General features: G+C 41.4%; 1 protein-coding gene across 1 annotated transcript; it reads left to right on the top strand.

The window, feature by feature from the left end:
* Positions 1–871: 871 nt before the first annotated feature.
* Positions 872–13,535, top strand: LOC121193084 (phosphatidylinositol 4-phosphate 5-kinase type-1 gamma-like). Its single transcript, XM_041055209.1, has 18 exons — positions 872–965; positions 4,120–4,148; positions 4,294–4,383; positions 4,466–4,596; positions 4,710–4,827; positions 6,372–6,524; positions 7,085–7,384; positions 7,665–7,873; positions 7,957–8,040; positions 8,711–8,759; positions 8,958–9,042; positions 9,189–9,362; positions 10,271–10,427; positions 10,602–10,670; positions 10,765–11,305; positions 12,024–12,098; positions 13,212–13,295; positions 13,406–13,535. Exons 1-18 carry the CDS (start codon positions 872–874, stop codon positions 13,409–13,411), a joined length of 2,448 nt encoding a protein of 815 aa, XP_040911143.1. The 3' UTR covers positions 13,412–13,535.
* Positions 13,536–21,914: the final 8,379 nt, after the last annotated feature.

Raw genomic sequence — 21,914 nt, 5'->3', positions numbered from 1 at the left:
AAACTTATTTTTGACAATGAATTTGATGTTTTTACACAAGCAAATGAACAGGTTTCAGTTCATCAAAAGTACCATTTCAACAGAAAAATACTATAAGAGTAAAAATAAATGCCCCACCTTTGTGAAGATTATATGGTAGAAATTAAAATATATTCAGAGGAAGGCTATTAATAATACATTTACCGTACCTAAAAAAAAAAAAACATGATATATTTCTCCCCCTGCCAATGGTAATATGCCAGGGTGTTGGCTACGTTTTACTTACTACTTTCACTTTCTCCTCCTGCTGCACTGTGGGAGCCATTTCCCCCAGGGAAAGAAAAAAATGGATGAAAAATGATGTAAATTTGACTGAAGTCATGATTTTCATTTTCATCAAATATAAGTTTTCACTTTTTTTGTTTTTAGGAGAGGTTTTTTTTTTTTTTTTTTTTAAATAATGTTGTGTTTCGCACTAAACTGGTGATAATCTTGTTGAATATAAAGTTAGAATGTACAAAACATAGGTTCTCCCATCTTATTCGACCTACAGTGTACGCGGACGCTCTAACGGTTGAACGGTTACTTGCGAGCTGAACGGGATGATGCTGTACTGTAGCGGCACGCGCATCAGCCGTTGCGTGAGACTGATGACGCACAGCAGCGGCGGCGGCGATGATCGGCACCGCTGGCTCTGAGCGTGTCGCCGCGTTTGGAAATACACAGCGACCAAAACACTATCGTGGAGTTATGTAGTCTTTAACCGCGGCAATACAAATCGAATGAGGCGAAATGACAGGATTTCTAGGTTGCTCGGAAACGCATACCGCCGCATCGGGCTCTTTTTGAGGAAGGACACGGCTGCGCGTCGTCGTCAGGCAGCGTCCCGGAGATGGACGGGTGGACTGCGGAAACCCAGGATGACGGGACTACGAGCGAGGCAGCGGCCGCCGGCCTCTGTATACAGCTTGACCTGGGGGACAACGGTTCGTATGTCTTTCAGTTAGGCTTATATAGCGACAAATTGTCAAAGAGCTCCATCGTTTTGGTGGGCTTATTCAAACTCAGCTGCCTGGGACAGCTGGTGCACTGGAGATAGGAATTTGGACCTAAGTGGACAGCATCCTACCATGTAGTCATATGTGAATGCAGCCAGGCACGTTGACTTAAAATACTATGCTATAGGAAAAAAAAGATATTTAGCCACTAGGGTAGTAAGAGGAGCCCAAGCTGTGAGAAATGAATAATGAATTGCTTGGTTAGATAACAGTGTCAAGATCCAAGTCACTGCTGTTCAGTTTTAAATGGCCCATTGTGTCAGTGGCTCACTGCAGGCTTGCACAAACACAAGGTGAGCAATGAGATGTACACACACAGTCCCCAAAGACCTGATAAATACAAGCTGCTGTGATATTGAATGCTACATTTGACCTGAATGAGCTGTTTGCATGTAGGTAATACACACGAACACTCACATGTAGTTATTTGTATGTAGAGCTTTGTATGACACCTACACACGACGGGCTGTTCAGCATCCACTACAGTAAACACATGCTGTGGTCTCTCAGGTGTCATTTTGTTCCTCTCCTCAACCTCTGTCTGTCTTCATAATTCTTACCATCTCTCTCTTCCTCTTCCCAGCTAAATCTGAAGAGTGCCTTACATAATCCGATATGGAATTATAACATAAACCACACACTAATCCCTTGTGGGTATCAATTCCAAGCATCTCTGTGGATGTCGTGGCTGTAAATATGGCAGGATATGCATGACAGATTTATGATATCTATGTGCAAATATTATGTGCAGAGAGAAATAAAGCAGATGTAGCCTTCATCAGTTGAGCAGGTCCAACAAGTTGTCTTTGCATAAGCATGCTCATGTATGCACATTAACATTGGATGTTTGTGTACAGATGACTACTATTAAGTCTACCAGATTAAATTTATGTGCAGAGAGCCTCAGGGCATCAAAACCTACTCCTGTGTTTAGTGTCACATTAATGTCAGAGCAGCAGGACGCCATTTTCTCAGCTGGTAAGGGAGAGATCTAATCCTCTTTGCTATGACACACAGGCCTTAAGGCATACTTCCCTTATCACTGACACAAAATATTTCATTACAAGCGTGTCGTTTCTAAGTTACTTTCCAGTAAATTTACTACATTTCTTTGTGTGTTTTAACTCTGACACATTCAAAACATGTAGTCTTACAGGTTGTGTTCCTCACATAATAATCAGAAATGTTACAGTGAGTTTGTCCTGTTTGTTGCAGGCACATTATTCTGGCATGACCCTAATCCCACAGAGACTCTTTGTGTGTGCGCCTGCCCCAGGATGCTCCTTCTCATTGTTCCTCCTTACAGGCTTTGATGCGACAATAATCTGGTTGCAGGTGTGGGCAGCCGTGTGTGTCCTGTCACTGCACGAAAGGGTATTAAAGGGACAAAGAAATTGCTAAATGAGGGTCCACTAATTTTTGTTTGTGCAGCTGAATGCTGAATTTTGTTACCACGATTTTGGCACAGTTTTCTAAGCTTGTTTCATGCACCAAAAATATTTTCCCTTTCACCTCTTTATCTCTGTTTTTTTTTTTTTTTTTTTTTGATGGATTGCCATGAACTGTTTTATGTACATTCATACCTTTCATCTAGCACCACCATCAGGTCAACATCTGAATTTGTCTGGTGCTTCGTTTTATGCCCAGATATTGCCAAAACTAATGGTATTCCCATCAGCCTCAGATGTGCTTTATGTTTGTGCTAATTAGCATTCGAACCATCAGCATGTTAACCTTGTCACTGTGGGCATATTAGCCTTAGCATTTGACTCAAAGCATTGCTGTGCCCAAGTACAACCTCACTGAGACAGGAGCATGGCTGTAATTGCCCTGTACAACAGATAAAGACAGGAGATAAAGTAGAGGTACACATGTACCATGTTGTCCATATTGACTTAGTGTTGTCAGGATTTAAAATTGTATGATTCTTGCATTTTGTTTGCATCTACTGGTGCACCAATAAGAAGTCATTATTATATGTAAAATATTAGATTATATATGGACTATTTTTTTTGTCATGCAACATACGGTACAGCGTGTGCTGTGTGCTTTAACATGGCTTAAAGATTCATTATCCCTGCTCTGCCAGCAGCACTTCACTTAATCTTCACCCTCACATGATCTGAAATGCAGCATCCTGATGTAAACAAGTAGTTTGAAGCACTGTGAACTGTTTCTTTTCCCATTCAATTCCTTCCTTCCTGCTCACTCATCCTCTTCAATACATATACAGACACAGTCCAGTTGCGTCCTTCATCTTGGTAGGAAAGATTCTTCTTAATCCTTGTGTGTGATTGGTCCGTGATGTGATCTGGAGACCTCAGCCAATGACAGCACTCAGATTAGGGAGGAAGTCAATCCAATAGAGTTTTTTGCCTTCTCTGTACAAATCTCACTGATCCAGGAATAGAAAAAAAAACGGACTGCACACTGCATTGGTCTGACTGCTGAATGTCAGATTTTGGTTTAGCCAGGATTTTGTCTGCACGTCTTTTTTCATTCTGGATTATCAAACACTTTGTAACCTGTAGGCACTGAACTCTTCTGCTGGTGAGTTAACCACCGATTTGTTTGGAACAAGGTTGATGAAGTTGAATTTGTGTCAAAGTTGTGGAATTAGCTTTTAGTTGCATCTCATAAATGTATTGTTCACGCTCCCTTTAAAATAAACAATAAAATTAGAAGGCACAAAGGGATGTGGACCTGAATGTTGGTTAAAAAAAAAAAAAAAGGTCACCACAAGGTCCTTAAGTAGTTATTCTGGAACTTTCAATATGGTCTTGCTCAGCAGATTAAGTTTTTCCGAATTATATATGTTCAAATTTCCACTTTTCTGCATAATTTAACATATTTAGGTGGACATATAATCTGTAGATCAGAAATTGTACCTGAATGTTTGAACATTTCTTTATAAAATCAATTTATCTACAGCTCCTATGTTGAGTCTAATACCAAAGTTGGCATTTCCTGGTGAATCTAACGATTCGTGATTATTGCTAAATCACACTGCTAAATCATACCATTGTGGACAATTCTCAACTTATTTGTCCTGCACTCTCTCTCTGTCTGTTTCTGTCCACAGATTCAGCCAAGAAGGCTCAGATAACAGAGGTGAGAGGCTGATTCACACTGTACACCCATCTGTCTCACTGTCTCTGTCACTAACCTCCGTTTGGATTATATATACAATATTTGCAGTACCTATATCACGTTTACATGTGCACTTTCCTTCTTCACGTTTCTTTCCTTGTGACAGATGCCGTCCCCATTCGGAACAGGCCCAGCGCATGAGAAAAAGATTGGCCACAGGAGGGTGGATGCCTCTGGAGAGACAACATACAAGAAGGTAGGCTCGGTGTCACGATTTCTTCAACTACTTTCCTCCCACACTTTACTCTGTTGTTCTTTTCACGGCTCTCCACCTCCAGACCACCTCCTCTGCCTTGAAAGGGGCAATCCAGCTGGGTATTGGATATACTGTTGGCAACCTCAGCTCCAAGCCCGAGAGAGATGTGCTGATGCAGGACTTCTATGTGGTCGAAAGCATCTTCTTCCCCAGGTGTGTTTGTATGAGTGTGTTTTGTATTTGTGTGCATAAGAGTGTAGGATGTATCTTATATAATAATTCATCTTCTTCTACTTTCCCTAATGGCTCTGGCTTGCTCCACACAGTGAAGGCAGCAACCTCACACCAGCCCACCACTTCCCAGACTTCAGGTTTAAAACCTATGCTCCCGTGGCCTTCCGCTACTTCCGAGAGCTGTTTGGGATCCGACCGGATGACTACCTGGTGGGATATTTATTTTCTCTGAGGACTCATGATGCATTGAGAGTATCTGATTGCCTTACAATGCGCTGTGCAAGTGAAGTGTTTGCTGTTACATACAGCATCAGCAATAATGCATATGCACACCATCCATAATTATTTGCTTCAGAAAACCTAATTGTTAACTAACAACAAGCACCCTTGTTCTTTTGTCGCACAGCTGACCAACAGAGAGAAAGAGAAAGAAAGAACAAAACATATGTAAATGGTATTACATTATTGATGTATAATGGATTGAAAAACATTATTTAATCATTACTCATTAATCATTAATCATAATTAATCATTACTCATTTACATTGCCTAAATTGGTAATTTGTGAAATCAGAAGTCTGAGAAATCTGTTTTGTTGCTCTTGCTTGTTACATTTCATTTGATAGCGGAGTAATAGATCACACTGTGTGATACAAGCTAACATAAACTAAACATAGACTGATGTGAGGATCCCTCTGACAGTATTTGACTGATGATCAGTGGAGTTACCAAAGAAAACATGCTCCCTGTCACATCAGACTCCTGTTGATGTGAGGATAATCATTAAATCACACCCACACACATAAAAAGAAAACTGTGCACACACAAACACAAAAAAAGACTTGCACATGGCTTCACATATTTTTTTCATGTCACGGTGCATACACACACCCACCACCCCGCCTCTCACACGCACACACATGCAGTGACATACAGTGAACCTAGCTGCATGTTTAAGCTCACTTTCTGCATGTGCCAGAGGGAGATTAGTAGACTAAAGCTGTCTTTTTTAAACTCCAAGTAATGGCAGCAGACGGTCACAGAGTAGTTTGTATTTGTGTCTGCATGTGTTTGTGTTGGCGGTCGAGAGCTGGAATACCAAGTATAATTCAATTGTGTCGACTAAGCCACAGAAAACTGAATTACTTGGTTAGGCAAGTTAACAAAAAGCAATAGGCACTTTCTTTTATTTTTAATCTTAAGTTAAAATCTTAATGGCTGTAAGGTATTCACTGTGCAGTTTAATATTGTTCACTAGAGTTAAACATAATTCCTGATAGTCCATACCCTCTTCAGCACCAACACATTACCACATTACCACAATGAATTTAGGAGCTTCACTGGGCTAACTAATACTGCGTTAGGACATAAACGTCATACTGTAATGCAGTTTATACTCCTAATAGTTTAGATGTGTAATTCTTCCCACCTACACCCAGAACGCCTTTTTGTACTCAGCAGTGTGTACGCCCTTGCACTTTTAAAACAAAGTTCCCTCTTTGCTGCTGATGAGCAATGCCATGTGAGTGGGTAGATATGTTAGTCTTTTGTTTGGCTATTTGAAAGCTCTTTTGGATTCAACATTAACAGTGCAGCATAGCAGCTCCCATGAGCTGTTAAACCTAAGATGAAATTCCAAAGTTGGGTTTGAAGCAGTCTCTTCAAAGATTTCATGTCAATCTGTTTGATTTAAGGGAAGACAACAATTTAATCATTACTCTATGTTTGTTCTTCTGTGTTGCTGCTCTGTCTAGTATTCCCTGTGTAATGAGCCACTGATCGAGTTGACAAATCCAGGAGCTAGTGGCTCCATATTCTACGTAACCCGTGATGATGAGTTTATCATCAAAACTGTCCAGCACAAGGAGGCTGAGTTCCTACAGAAACTGCTTCCTGGATATTATATGGTAAGTGAAACAGAGCTTCTCACTCATTAAGATCATTTCACTAGCATACAGCAGTCCTTTTCCATTTTTATCTACAGCAAATGTCCACTGAATTACCATTTGGCACTTGGGAGGAATTGGGAAATTAAAACCCTTGCCGTAGGTTTTGTAATAGTATGTCTATTAAGAGATTTGGGTGTGTAGGGGGTAGGGTGTTTGTGTACATGAGTACATGCTTAAGAGCAATGCAGCAGCTGAAACCTGTATTCATCTTTATCCTCTTTATCCTACCCCTTGGTGTTGGCCCAAGTCAGCAGTGACGCCAGCAAGTGGCTTTGTAGTAGATAATAGGAGAAAGGTTGTACCGGACCAAGACCTGGGCTAAGTACTCCTTAACAGGTTAAGCATGCGCACAGCAGAGACACACAGGTATGGGCGGAGGCCTGTGGATGGGTCACGCTGTGTGGCAGGTGCACAGTACTGGGGCCAAACCACATAGACTGCATGTCTTATTACCGAATAACATGTCCTTATTTCTCCATGTCTCTTTTCCTATGTCTTCCGCACCAAACCCCATCCAGAACTTGAACCAGAACCCTCGGACATTGCTGCCAAAGTTTTTTGGCCTCTACTGCGTCCAGTGTGGGGGAAAGAACATCAGAGTTGTTGTGATGAACAATATTTTACCACGCTCTGTTCGCATGCACCTCAAGTTTGACCTAAAGGGCTCCACATACAAGAGGCGAGCTTCCAAGAAGGAAAGAGAGAAGTCCAAACCCACTTTTAAAGACCTGGACTTTCTGAGTGATGTTCCCGAAGGCCTCACTCTGGACCAAGACACATACAATGCTCTGGTTAAAACGCTGCAAAGAGACTGTCTGGTGAGAGAGAGAAGATGGAGGAGTTGGATGAACAGTGTGAATTTTATTTTAACAGAGCAGCAACTATTTAACTATCTTCATCCACTATTAGATGAATTATAGAGCAATTAATAGTTAGAATAAAAGAATAGATTATGTGGCTTATGTTTTTTTAATGTACATGTTAATTTTCACCGTGCCCCTGGCTGCAAAATTCAATCTAGACATAAAAAATGTTGTAATTTTCTTGGAAGGTTGGGAAATGTTTTGAAATATCGTACCCCTGTGTGTTTCACTTTAGGTTCTGGAGAGTTTCAAGATTATGGACTACAGTTTGCTGCTTGGGGTCCACAACAAGACCCAAGCAGAGAAAGAGAATCAATCCCAGGGCTCACCTGCAGGCGGTGGGGATGAAAAGAGGCCTGCAGCCCAGAGAGCCTTGTATTCCACGGCAATGGAGTCTATACAGGGAGGCTCCACATGCAGGGATACGCTGGACCATGATGACACGTAAGTCACCATTTCACAACATTTGTCCTTATCATCACATTAAATAGTTGAAGTGATAGTAATGTTCTCCTCTCTGTCTGTAGTATGGGTGGTATTCCAGCTGTTGGTGGTAAAGGAGAGCGCCTCCTGCTGTTCATTGGGATAATTGATATTCTGCAGTCCTACAGGTAGGCAACAAAAAATTCAGAGGTTAAAGATGCTTTACAGTTGTATTATGTAATATCAGTAAAGGAATAGATAAAGTTGAAAAATATTGCCGTTTTCCACAGTCATATGTTCTCTACACTCTTCCAACACTTTATATTCTTAAGTAAACTTTAAGGAAAATTTAAGGCCTGGGTAATGACACAAATTGCGACATCCTCTGTGTGAGAAATGTGGTTTTAATTTAAAAAGACACAAGTGCCTGAGAGACTGCCAGTTCTCTGACCAAGGAGTATGAAAACATGAGTATTATAATTAATCTATTAGTGATATATAACCTGTTGTCTTCTCAGTCTGAGGAACTCTGTAAGGTTGCACTGATTTCAGTCTTTTATTGGACACCTCAGGACACATTAAATGACAAATTGATGTGTGTCTGCAAGGAATATTAAAAGATGAAGAGAGCTCATGGAGAAAAAGTAATCCCAGTCATTCTGTCTTTAAATAAATACAAATGGAGGAGAAACAGAACAGTGGACTCTTAAGTGTGGACATACAGAAGAGTGAAGGGCATAAAACAGTCCCACATCAACATTTCAAGTGGCACTGTAGCCTGTGATTCAGCTCTGAGTTGCCCAGTAACCACAGTAAGTCACTGAATGAGCTAAATAATTTAATTGTCTTGTCTGACAGACTGATTAAGAAACTGGAGCACTCTTGGAAGTCCCTTATCCATGACGGGGTGAGTAGCTTTCACACAACTGTTGTCTGTATCCAAGCAAATATATCCCATATCAAATTTTATTTTCTGCCTTATTTTCTCACTCTGTCTGTGTTTTATATAATGGGTAAAGCATTGTGATTTCCATTGTCAATGAGAAGTGCAACATTATTAAAATTGCCTTGACTTTTTTCCATTGCTGCCCCTGTCCCCCCGCAGGACACGGTGTCAGTTCACAGACCTGGTTTCTATGCTGAGAGGTTCTACAAATTCTGTAGCACCATTGTCTTCAAGAAGAGCTGCTGTGAGTCATATGCTTTACTCCTCTACTTTGCTATGTGTGATGATAGCAGTGCCAAAAATTTATTATTTTGTTTCCTCCATATTAATTATTGGGAGATTTTAGTTTCTGGAATGAGAATACAAGTATAATGTCCCCTGCTTTCACAGCATTGCGATCCTCTCCATCTAAGAGGGGCCGAGGGGCTCTCTCCATGTCCAAGTCCAGTGCCGGGACCAGTTCAGCTGGGCAGCGTCCCTCAGTGAGTGACGAAAGGCAGGAAAACTTGGACAATTTGGAAAACCTACGAGGTGCTCGCAGTTTCCCCATGCTGGAGGACAATGGTAGGACTTCTTGTAAACTATGTTTACAGTGATATAAAGCCATGGCATGGAATGAGGTGATATAAGCAGAGACCTGTTCCCCACAATGTTCAGGTTGTCATTTTTCATTCCAAGAGAAAGCGGGATGCTTGATTTCAAACAACAACTGAACTCATTAGTCTGGGGTTGTTTGGACACAGATGTTCTCACCTTCATCAATGTTTATCAATCCTAGCTATCCTCATCCAAGGTAGAGAGGAAATGCCCAAGTAACATGCAAATACTGCTTGAATAAAATAGTACAAAATAGAGTGAACAGGTCCCTTGTTACCTTATGTCTTTCTGAATTTGGAACACTGTTAGCTTCAATTGTCTGCAGCTGAGCATACCATTTTCTCTTTAGATGAAATGAAGCAAACCTTTATTGATCCCTGTGGAGAAATAAAAGTGCAGCAGCAGAATAACAGCAATAGCAGCAGAAGTAAAACTTTAACAAAATGAGACTATCTAAGCACAGAAAAACACTTTGGAAAACCATAATGCAAGATGTAAACAGCAACGCTACAGTAAATAGAGAGAGAAGCAGGTATCATCCTTACTTTGGTACGTTGAATAAAAAGGAATACAATTAAGTTCACATATGCAAGGCGCTGTCAATCATTTACATGAAGAGAAACAAATTGTACAAAAAACAAAAAGCAAAAGTAAAGATCACATATACAGCTTTAGTGTTATACAAGTAGATTGGCAGTATGAGTGAGTGGTTCGTGCACTCTGATACAAACATAACTCCTTCCTTCCTTAGACGTTTAATTTTAGGATGCAGGTTTTTGTGAATGCAGTTAAGTTCTCTTCAATATTTTCTTTCCTGTATATTTTGGTGTCATTTGCACGTGGCTCAGGATGTCTTACTTCATTATGCCACTCAGGCAGAGAACCACCCTGCACTCCTCCTTCATTTGAAGATGCCACCACAGCATCTATTGCTACCACGCTTTCCTCTAACAACTCTTTACCCACCACCCCCTTCGATACACCAGAGCACCCACGCTACAGGAGACAAATGCATTCACCAAGTGTAGTCAGGTGAGAATACATGTATGGAACATGCTATGTAATATCTGATAAGTGCAATGACATTATTCTATCAAGAAAAAGCACTGTAAAGCAGGTTATGATTTCACTCATCAGTCTCTGTTTACAACTTCTTATATGTGCTCTGTGTTTTTCCACACCCTGTGTTTTCTCTTGTACTTTCAGGTCACAAAAAGAGATAGTTGAAGTCCATGGGGAAAAGCAGGACACCATAACAGTGGAGGTGGAGCTCAGGTGAACACATATACAGGATGAAAATATCAGGATAATGTCCGTAGCTGCTGGGGTAACAGGATTTTAACAATGTTCTTTGTCTTGCTTCATACAGTAAAATCCCAAAGAGCACGGAGCTCACACAGATGACAGAAATGACCTCTCCCAGCCATCTGTCACCTGATCATCAGCCCCGTGTCTTTGCTTCATCCACACCTCCGTCTCTCAGTCCATCTTCAGCATATACCTCCTCTACCCTTCCTCTTTCCTTTGTTTCTTCCTCCTCCGCTGCTCAGTCAGCTGGCCAGCCATCCTCCACACTTTCTTCTTCCATCCGTCCATCCACCAAACCACTCACCTCTCCCACAGCTGCTCAGTCATCCACCCTTTCTTCTCCAGTCTCTCATTCAGCTGCACAATCCAGATGTCCCACCTCAGCAAATGCTTCCACTCTCCCTCCTGCCTCAGCATTTACTCCCATCTGCCCCGCGTCTCCTCGCTCCTCCACTCAGAGCTCTTCTCACCATCTCCCCTCAACGCCTCCCTCCTCTGTCCCTCCGAGCCCCCAGGTGCCGCGTACGTCGTGCAACCAGCTGTCTGTGTCCAGCAGTCACAACTCATTGGATGGGGAGGTGCCGGTGTCTGACATCTACTTTGTAAGTTCTGGTGCTTTTGTTTTTCTGCTGAGGATGTTCAAAGTGAGATTATGAACCGTTTTCAAAGAGGTGAAACAAACTAACGTGTGCTGAAAGGTGAATTGCCATTAGCTTCCCAAACAGATGTAAAATTACATATATAATAAGATAACTGGATGAATCCACTCCCAGAGAGTAAAGATGTTTTCCTCTGTCTTCCTCTGTTTTTCTTTGATCTACTGGGTCTCTTGCAGTGGCCCAGTCAGGACAGCGTGGTAGAGTTATGATGGTGAGGGGGGAGGGCGGGTGGGTGTGTGTGTGTGTGCGTGCGGTATGCACGTACTATGGGCTTGCTCTCGCTGTCTAAAATGCTTTTCTTCCAGAAGCACGGTGCTGCCACAAGTCATAGTTCACGCTTTTGAATGTACCAGCAAAACACCGGGGTTGTCTTTCCTGCACTGCATGATGTATTTATATCTGTCAATCTGCATTCATGCGCCTGTCAATGTTATGGACAGTTCTCCATAATTCTGTCTTTTGTGTGACTTTTTGCATATGGATCTACATCATTTCATTCATACTCCATTTTCACTGTCTTTTCTTGCTGCTTCACATCATCCCTTTCATTTCTCCTTTGTTGTACAATGATTAATTCAATTCCTTTTGTTTTCCTGTCAACACATTATATGCATCTGTGTGTTCATCTGTGTGTGTGTGTGTGTGTGTGTCCATCCATCAGTATGCAGATGGCAGATATTGGGTGTACTCTCCAGTTCTTGGCCGCCGTAAGCTAAACTCTAGCTCAAGTTACAATGTAAGTCACCACCAAGGTAGTTAGAGTCATTTGTAATGCTAGGAGATGTTCTCACATACAGTGGCATTGCTGGTAATTGTTCCACTGGGACTGTCACAAGCACAGCTGCTTATGGATCTTCAAAAGTATTTAAAAATAAAGCTACAGTACATTTCACATGACCTATTTAAAGTCTGCAAAAAAGTACTGCATGTAAAAACTGGAGCTTCTGAAGGGCCGTTTTGTGCATTTAAAGGTAGCATGCACCTGTAAGTAACACATTTCCGGTAAACAGTAAAATTAAATGTTTGAGGATCTTGGACCTGCAGTTAGTCTGTTGCTGTATTGGTTCTACTTTTAGTGATCCCTCAGTCTTCTGCCCTCTACCACCCAGGTCGCACAGAGAAGCTGACAAGCACATTTCAAAACATATTTAAAGTATTTTTTTGTAACAACATTTTTTATCATCAAAAACTGAGCTAATCTGCTTCATCAGATATGTGTGGCTATAGTTTGGCTACAGTGGCTACAGTTTGATTAGATGTGCTTGACATTGCTGGCAACCAACCCCACGGTTGCCTTCAGATTTAGATTCAAAGGTTGCTGAACTCTAATTGATTCACAGGCACATTACATCACCTATGTCCAACTGAGTTTAATCCACTTTAAACAGATGAGAAAAAGCAGAACAAAAATACAGATACAGAAATCTCTAATGTGAAATAACCAAAACTGTTCTGACTTTCTGAGAAAATTGTGTGTTCACTGAGGATCTGTCCGAGTAACAACCTGATAATGAAAATATGATTTGGGGGTCAAAAATTACACCCGTTTTAGCCAGAATATCATGTCATGCCTTCTAACTGATACTGGTTAGACACCTAGACACATCTTTGCATACAAGAAGAACAGAAATAAGCCATCACATATTGATCATGTGCAGTTGAAACATTGATTCTGGGTCCTCTGGAGCCCCCAACATTTAAAATTCTGTACAGTTAAGCTTTAAATGACTCAGTGTGTGGGGAATGTCTTTATGTATGCATGTATATATAAAGACTCAATTGTCATTCCTCTCCTCTCATCTTCTTTCCTCTGCTGCTGCCCTCTGCTGGTTGCATTCAACAACAGCAGACTCAGGATGACCGGGGCTGGGTGTACTCTCCTCTGCACTACGGCTCAGAGTCCAGAAGGGGCTCGGATGGGGAGAGTGAGACAGTAAGCATGAAGTTCATGCATAATTTAAAGTTAATGCACACTACAGAGATGATGTGATATATTTGTTTGCTTTGCTCTGATTATCATCTCTCATTTTAATCCTCTGTCAGCAGTAACGGGTGGAGCTGGAGGCCGTCTCCATACACAGAAGCTGCAAGGTTTTAATAAAAAAGCCACCAGGACACTTTGAACATTTAATGCTGGTTACTCAAGCTGCATGTGGAATCTTGCTTTGCCAACTGTGACAGACTAAAGGAATGAATTTAGAAGCATTGAGGTATACAAGAATGCAAACACACACACGCACACACGTTCAAACAAATGCGTAGAGAAACAATGGTCAAAATTTTATGCAAAAAAAAAAAATCTTAAATCATCAATTCACGGACAATCTGACTGACATCAAGTGGAGAAATAAACTGTGAATGATTCTGGTGGCTCTTAAGTCAGGTATTCTTGCAGTCCTTCTGCCTGCTGTGGAGGTTTTTAGTGTTCATGAGTCACGCTGCACTGTGCCAGTTCTGGCTATGCAATATGGACATACAGTACATGATATCAATTCCTCTTTTTGACTGAGTTTGAGTATTTTCATGCATTTATTTTTCACTAGGGGCATGTCAAAGCTGTATATAATTTTATTTTTAGCACTTTATCAATGTACATGTGGCGGAGGTCTTTTGAAATCGTATATGTTTTGTTATTTTGTCATCAGTTATTGTGTGAAAAGACACTCAAACACAGGTAAAGTTTTGTGTGCTGTGTATGCACAGCGTCCTGTTTTTCCAGTGGTGTTTGGTGGTCCACCCAAGAAACTTTGATCTGACAATGAATGGTTATGTTCAAAATGCCTTATTGACAAACTCATTTTCATATCTGTTTTTGATATTTCAGTCACATGTCCTCAGTTGAAAAAAACAAAAAAACAAAACAAAAACGTAAAAATGTAAACAGAGTATTTTATTGTGCGTAAATACCAAATCTTTGAAGCAGAGTTCAAACAACATAGCAGCCATGCATTTACAACTTTTCGGGATTATAACCGAGATATCAAGAGAGAGCAAAGGAAAAAAAAATCTAATTATCTTTTGTAAATTATAGATAAACTGTGTGTGCTTAAGCACATGCATGTATGTCTGTATGTGCCCTTATGTCTGTGTGTGTGCATGTGTTTGCATGCATATGATGTGTGATTGGGAGACGTGTAAGTGTAAGATTTTTCTGTCCTGCCTATTTGTCAAACTGTCAAAACACGTAACTTCCATTTGTTGTTATAAGCCATGAAACTCTGAACCAGCTATGAGCATGTTGGCTGTGAGAAATATGAAATATGAAGACCCCAGTCTTTAATAACGCTGGATTTATCTTAAAACACCAAACATTTCTATACAGTTTAGTGAGAAAAGACAATATTTTCCTTCTTCCATACATGGCAATACTTGCTGAAACAAGATTGACCATATTTAAACTTCCTGTCTGTGTCAGTGAGCACTGCTGTAACTTCTTATTGTATCATTTGAGTCTGCTGAAGTTAACCTGCCTGTTTGTAGGCAACAGTGTTTGTAGCTAATCACTGTGTAAAAGAAAATAAAGATTATATTGTGTAAAAAATAAAAAAGATTGGACGGTTTTCCTGTAATGATCAGATTTTAGTTGTGACGTGTAGTGTCATTTGCATAATTAACCCACTAGATGGCACCACGATGTCTTGGAAAATACAGTTCTCAGTCCAGCCTCATCTCGAGTAGAATCCCATACAGGATTTGCTTTGCTTGAAAATTCAAAACTCTAAGTTGCACTGTAAATTTTAATTGTGCAAAGACATATGCCAGTGTATGAGCTGCCTATAGGCTATAATTTCTTTTATTGTGTTCTTGATGGATCATAAAAGAGAGGCTCATATTTAAAGCCTCATACATCATCCCTCCACATCACACTGACATTTTAACACACACAAACATAATGATATGAAATCTCGATTGCTTTACTGGGGCCAGCTTTTTCTTTTTTTTCTTTTGTCTGCAGAGGCTTTGCTGCTATAAATAAACTGAAATAAAACAGATAGGAATCAATATGGCTTCAACCAAAACAGCCCAATGGGAGCTGTTATCCTGACTCTCTCTATATATGTATACACACACTCTCACATACAGAAAAGGGAAAACAGATATGTGTACAATTAAATACAATCAAGGGGAAGTAGAGGAAATATGGGCTGTGGACAAATATCCACCCAAGAAGATATTACGGCACATGCGGGTGCACTTGCATTGCCATGTGACTGTGTGTGCTTTATATCTAAGCCAGAGTTGTGAATGCCACTCAGGGTGACAAGTCAGCCATGTCAGGCCATGATGGAATGGGTGATGGACAAGGATCTGTGGCCACCTGCCCAATTGTCCAGAAATGAAATTGCCCCTCTCCTTGTTTTTCTCCTGTCTTTTTGTCCTCCCGTTTCTGAACACGCACACAGATGTATGCACACGATCCTTTTTCTCCTTCTCCTGCCTCCTAAAATCTTTCTCCTTCATTTTCAGCCAGTGGTGCAACTGATGTTTGAACATTTTTTTAGCCAGTTTTTAAACCAAAAACAAGTACTATCCACTTATTTTAGCAATGTTCACTTAAGGCTGCTCTGGTTGTCCTCCACGGTGCAAACTCATGCATGTCAGATGGATTGGACACTATAATGGATATGAATGTCTTTCTCTGCCTGTTTTTGGCCCCCCTGCTTTCTGCCAAGTGCAGGTTGGGATAGGCATCAGACACCTGTGACTGTGAATAGGAACAATATCACCATGATTATCATAAAACACACACACACACACACACACACACATACAAAAAGCTCAATAGAAATGAAGGGACCAGTAAATACAAGTGACCATAAAGACAGTTTTAAAGTTCTCATTTGAAAAAGGTTTCATGAATTTAAAGAAAAATTATGAAGCGTCTGTACCTGGGGCGAAATGGGCCGTCACAAAGCTGTGCTTTCATCTGCAGGGAACATAAACAAATGCCTTTGTTCTTTCAAAGGAGAGAGGGGCGAAAGCCACAACAAACAGGGCGAGTGTGCAGTGTGTTTGTGCATTTGTTTGTGTGTGTGTGCGCGTGCATATGTGTGCACGTGAAAAGAAGAGAGACGGAAGAGGAGTGAGAGAGAGAGAGAGAGAGAGAGAGGGAGAAAGCAGAGAGAGATCAAAGCAGGGGGTATGTTTTTGAATCTCTGTGTGGGAGGTGAAGCCTCACTTACCCAGAATGCCTTGCCTCACTCCTTACAGCCCACTCAGGTTTTTAGGAGCATCACTTGTCTTTGCAGCGAGCCTATTATGATACTACCTCTTCATCAGTCATCAGTCATCTGCAGCTATTCTTGAGAATCTTGAAACGTTGACTTGGTGTGAACTAGAAGTCAATCTCTGATCTGTCATACACAACCTGCACCTCCCACACACAGTTCAACATGTGCATTTCAACAATCCTGGCACTGCAGTGTACAGAGCCTGCAAAATATCAACAGAGTCTTGGTTGCATCTCACTGTAGGAGACTACTGCTACGTTGGATCAGAGCCCATTCCCCCTTCTCCCGATCTCGTGAAGGGATCGAAGTGTCTCTTTTTAACTCGGCATGAGAAGCTGCAAACAGATGTCTGTCTGTCCACACACAGGGAATGTCGTGCCCTCTCACACACAGATGAAAAGCTGTGAAAGTCTTTGTGTTGCGTTGTCAGTGTCTTAAGGCAGTGTTTATCTTTGGCAGGCTGAAGAAAACAAAGCCATCGATTTCTAATCCTAATCCCCTTCTACTGCTTCTCTCCTATTGATCATCTATCCATCCTTAATGAGATGGAGGGATAGAGGAATGGAGGGCTGATGAAGGACAAAACTTTCCCTTTTGCCTCTACCCATCTCTCCTTTCAATCTGCCTCTCTTGCTTGTGGGGCTTTTGCTAGCTTGACATTCTGGTGGAATGGAAAATAAATGCATCTCGGTGCTTTTGTGGAGATCTATCAAACCTGGAGGCTCGCAGAGATGCAGAGGTTCGCCTAAATATTGAAATTGGATGACATGGATGAATGCGCTGAACACACAGAAGCACATGCATGCATATGCAGTGAGAGTGGACTGAGTTTCACTCCAAACACCAGAAATGGTATTTCTCTCTGTGTGGTATTGTGTCTCTGAGTTGGCGATGTACTCTGATAATGACCCATTTCCTGACTCTGCTTATACAGAATCAGAGAATCGTTCCCCTCATCCACTGGATCTTAAAACAAATATTAATGAAGCTGTGGAGCAGATGATTCCCTCGTGCTGGTACTTTCACATTACGTTTGCGTCTGCCTTTCCCGGTCTGTGTCTCTGTTTAATTCTTTGGAGTTGGTCTGATCATTAAGTCATTCACTAAGTCAGTTTTAGTTATCGTCATCACCACTAACTAACTATCTTTATTATCTATTGGTGATTGTCACTGGCTTAATGTCTATATCTTGAGTCTAGGGTACAGTAAAAAGAGAGTTCTCTTTTTTTATCAAATGGGAGAAAAGTATGTTTTTTGTGAAAATGCAGACATTGTGAAATACAGAAAAAGATACTTGTAAAAGATGTATTCAAACCATTCATCAATATTTAAAGCTGCGCTAATCAATGTTTTATATATAGTGCAGGTAAAATGACTACTTATGATATGAATGGTGTGTCCTGTAGTGACAAAGCCACAGATAATTACCATTCAACACTGCAGTTACCCTCAGCTCTTCAAGGCATGCTGGCATCTTCAACCTCATTGTTTACAACTCCCAGCTTTTCGTTTTTGGTTTGTGACTAGCTAGTGTGGAGCATTTTGGAGCTAAAAGTGCTAGATATCCTTGAGGAGTTGGTGGAGACAAAACCAAAGCTAAATGATGAGTGAATATTGAACTCACATAAGTCAGATGGACAAAACATGACTACAAATCCATGCTAATGCTGTATAGACAGCTGTCTGCTAACATGTTCACTGTATAAGTAATTTATGTCTCTTCATTCCTGCAGAGCACCGTCGTTTTGCCATCACCATGGTGAATATGTTTTTTTTTTCCCCGCCTGATACCATGGCATTTAACAAAAAGTAACATTTTCAGCAATTAATTAGCAGTTTGGGATTCAATGTCTTGATCAAGGACATCTTGACAGCACACACTTTCTGGCACAGAGATCTGAGTCTCTGAAGACCAATACAGTAGACCAAATTTAACATCTTTACTTAAATCTGACAGGTAGAATCTCTGTAGAGGGAAAGTATCTAATTTACATCCTCACATTTTTATATTTCCTTATAATTCTTGTTTACATGTCAAGGCCAGTTTCTTATTCTAATCTCTCTGTGTGTGTGTGTGTGTGTGTGTGTGTGTGTGTGTGTGTGTGTGTGTGTGTGTGTGTGTGTGTGTGTGTGTGTGTGTCTGATTTGTGTCACTTATGAGAAAAATCTGTAGCAAGATATCAATTTCAGATTTTGGTTATGACATGATATATAAAATAACAGATTCCCCCACATATAAACTGAAATTGAACGAAAGCGAGTCATAAATGCTCGACCCAGTGTATAACCACAGCGTGATTTGAGAGGCAAGAGAAAAAAATGAGTGGAAAATATCAACTGACCATGACCTTTGTAAATAATACTTTTCTATGGACCTACTCCAGCCTAAATCTGGACAGACACAATGTCAAACATTGAACTAGATTGTGAGAAGCAGAGAAAGGCTTTTGAACACCTGCTGTTGATGTTGAAGATCTTGAGATGGTATTCGTGTTGTTTGTGCATAGACTTGTAGCATTAATGTTAATCACAGTGGTATTCCCTTGGGGATCACGGGTAAACAATCAATCTGATGTGGGAGGTCCATGGGCCACACCCACCCACATTCCTTTAGAGTCACCTCAGAGAGCAATCCACGGAAATCCTGGACTTAACTTGAGGTGCCATCACACACAAACGACAAAGCAGAAGAGAAACAAGAGGATGGTCAAATTGAAGCAGTGAAACCCAGAAAAAAACATCCAGTGACATGAAACCAAGTCTTGTCTTACCAAGACATTGCTGTGCGTGCAGAACTTTGGAGAAAATCACATGGTTTTGAATATATAACGCATGTCACTGCAAAAATGGTACCCTGGGGATATTTTTCCCTAAGTGTGCGATAATGGCTGCAGCAGAAGTCATTAATAGCAGGCTAATGTGTGTCAGATGCTACCTGTCCAGCAGCAGCAGCAGCAGCAGCAGCAGGGGCGAGAGAGCCAGGACACGAGTGACTGGCCAGCATAATGAGAGGGACATGGCCTGCCAACTTGGGCAGCTGCTTCTCTAGTGGGACTGAGTGGTGTGTGTGTGTGTGTGTGTGTGTGTGTGTGTGTGTGTGTGTGTGTGTGTGTGTGTGTGTGTGTGTGTGTGTGTGTGTGTGTGTGTGTGCGTGTGCGTGTGTGCACGGATTTGTCTCTTCTCATTTTCCTGTGCTCTCTCTGCTTCTTTCCCCTATGTATTTCTCATCAGCAACATCTAGAAATACAGCAACATTCAGACACACACACACATATACAGCCTCACACACACACACACACACGTGCACACATACAAGACGAGCTCATCAGGGTTACCGTGGGAATGCCTGTGGCATTATGTCAGTCACTGAGGTGATGCCTTTAATCCTGAAACAAATCTAGACTTTGTGTTGTGCGTCTTCGGCTGTGTATGTGTGAGCGAGCGTGCCCGTGTATAAAGCCCAATCTCACACCCATTAGATTACAGCTGGCCGCGCAGCAAAGACACCCCACTGCCACTCCCACATGGAAGAGCGGGCAGGATTAGCCAGCTCTATACCCGCCCTTATCTGGGAACAAAAACCCACAATCGCCTCCCACTGAGACACAGAGACAGAAAGATTCAATTTGATTTGCCCTCCTCAATATAACAAGAGTGTCCTTTAGGGTTAAAATTACTACTGCTCAGTCTACCATCAGTCAATGTGGATTCAGCCCTAAACTGTGTCCTTTTTATCCCTACGATCGATCCCTTTTGTCACAATTTGGAACACCTACAGGCCTCACTCTGTGGCAGTGAGTGCAAATGGACGAGCTTTTCTATTTGTGACATGAAGTCGAGGTTTATATCACAAATCTCTGTAAAAACGAGCCGCTGTCTGCTGGCAGAGTTGTAAAAGGGAGGGCATCAGAGAGAGCACTTTGAGATTAAACAATCAGCCATTTATTAACGTCTGGCGTGGCATATCTTCGGTAAACACTACAGGGTGTCTATTTGTGTCAGTTTGCCTTTATGTGGATTATTTCAAGAATCTGTTTGACGCCATAGGCAGTGGTGAATTGAGTTAAATGCTAATGTCGTCATGCTAACCGTCACAGTGACAATACGAACAGGTTCAATGGGTGCCGTTTAATATTCACCATCCTAGTTTTTATGCTGACATTTGCAAATTAGCACTACAAAGTATAGCTGAGCCTGAAGGGAACATCTGTAGTTTTTCAGGCCATAAACCACAACATTGGACATTTTCAGTTTTTGACCAAATTGCTTGGCATCCCATGCAGTAGTTGTCAAGACATTACGCTAAGACACAGACAATGTTGACCTCATGGTGGCTCTAGATGCAAAGTCAGAGGATCACCAAGGCCAGCAGGAGTGCTCCCCTGAGGATCAATGTCAATTCATCCAATAGCTGTTCAGATATTTCAGTGGACCGCAGTGGTGGACTGATCAACTGTGTTATCCATAGTGCTGTGCTGCTTGTGGAGCTAAAAACCACACAGCTAAGTCTGAAACAGTCAATATTTAGTTTATCAGCTCTTTGCACGGTTATTTTCTACAGCAACAGATCCTATCAGTCACCAAGTAGAATTCAGTGTGTGATGCATCATCACAAACGGCTACCTACTAAATGTGGTGTCAGTGTCTCATTATTTGACAGAAGCTGCCTGTTTCATTGCCCTGGGCCAAACCGTCTCTTTCCCTCTGCCTCTCTTCCTCTTTCTGTCTCTTACTCAGAGGCATCTGCCTCATTAACCACCATCAGCATTTTGTTTGCTGTGTGTGATTTGGATGTATTGGGAGTGAGGCAGGGGGTGGTATGTGAGTGTGTGTGTATGTGTGTGTGTGCGCGCGCTGTGCATTCACTTGTGTGTGTGCAGGCAACTCTCATTAGGCTGGAAAAACATTGACATTTTTGCCAGAATCCAGATCCTATCTTCTCTTCCTTTATGTATCAAAGGCTTCCTCCAATCAACTCCCTGGTGTGTTTGAATGTGTGTGTGTGTGTGCCTAAATATATATAAATATATCTGTGGTAGTGTAGTGGGAGACAGATGTTTGCTGATTCGACAGGTTTGCGCTGCAAACTCAGCCCAATTTAGCCGAGAGAAAACATGATGCCACACAGACGTTCACGGTGACAGCCAAATCTTAATTTTCTCTCTTTTTAATTCATACTCTCTTTCACCCTTCCATTTTCTCTCCTGCTCTTCCTTCTCTCTGTGTGAGTCCTTTCTTTCACATACACACACACACACAAACCCAACACCGTGTGTGATTACACCAGCAGCATTTCAGCTGGGTGTTCTTCTGGAGTTGTT

This window comes from Toxotes jaculatrix, chromosome 14 (genome assembly GCF_017976425.1).
Source record: "Toxotes jaculatrix isolate fToxJac2 chromosome 14, fToxJac2.pri, whole genome shotgun sequence".
Lineage (NCBI taxonomy): Eukaryota > Metazoa > Chordata > Actinopteri > Toxotidae > Toxotes > Toxotes jaculatrix.
Note: the sequence above shows the minus strand (reverse complement) of the source record. Positions and strands in the feature narration are given on the sequence as shown.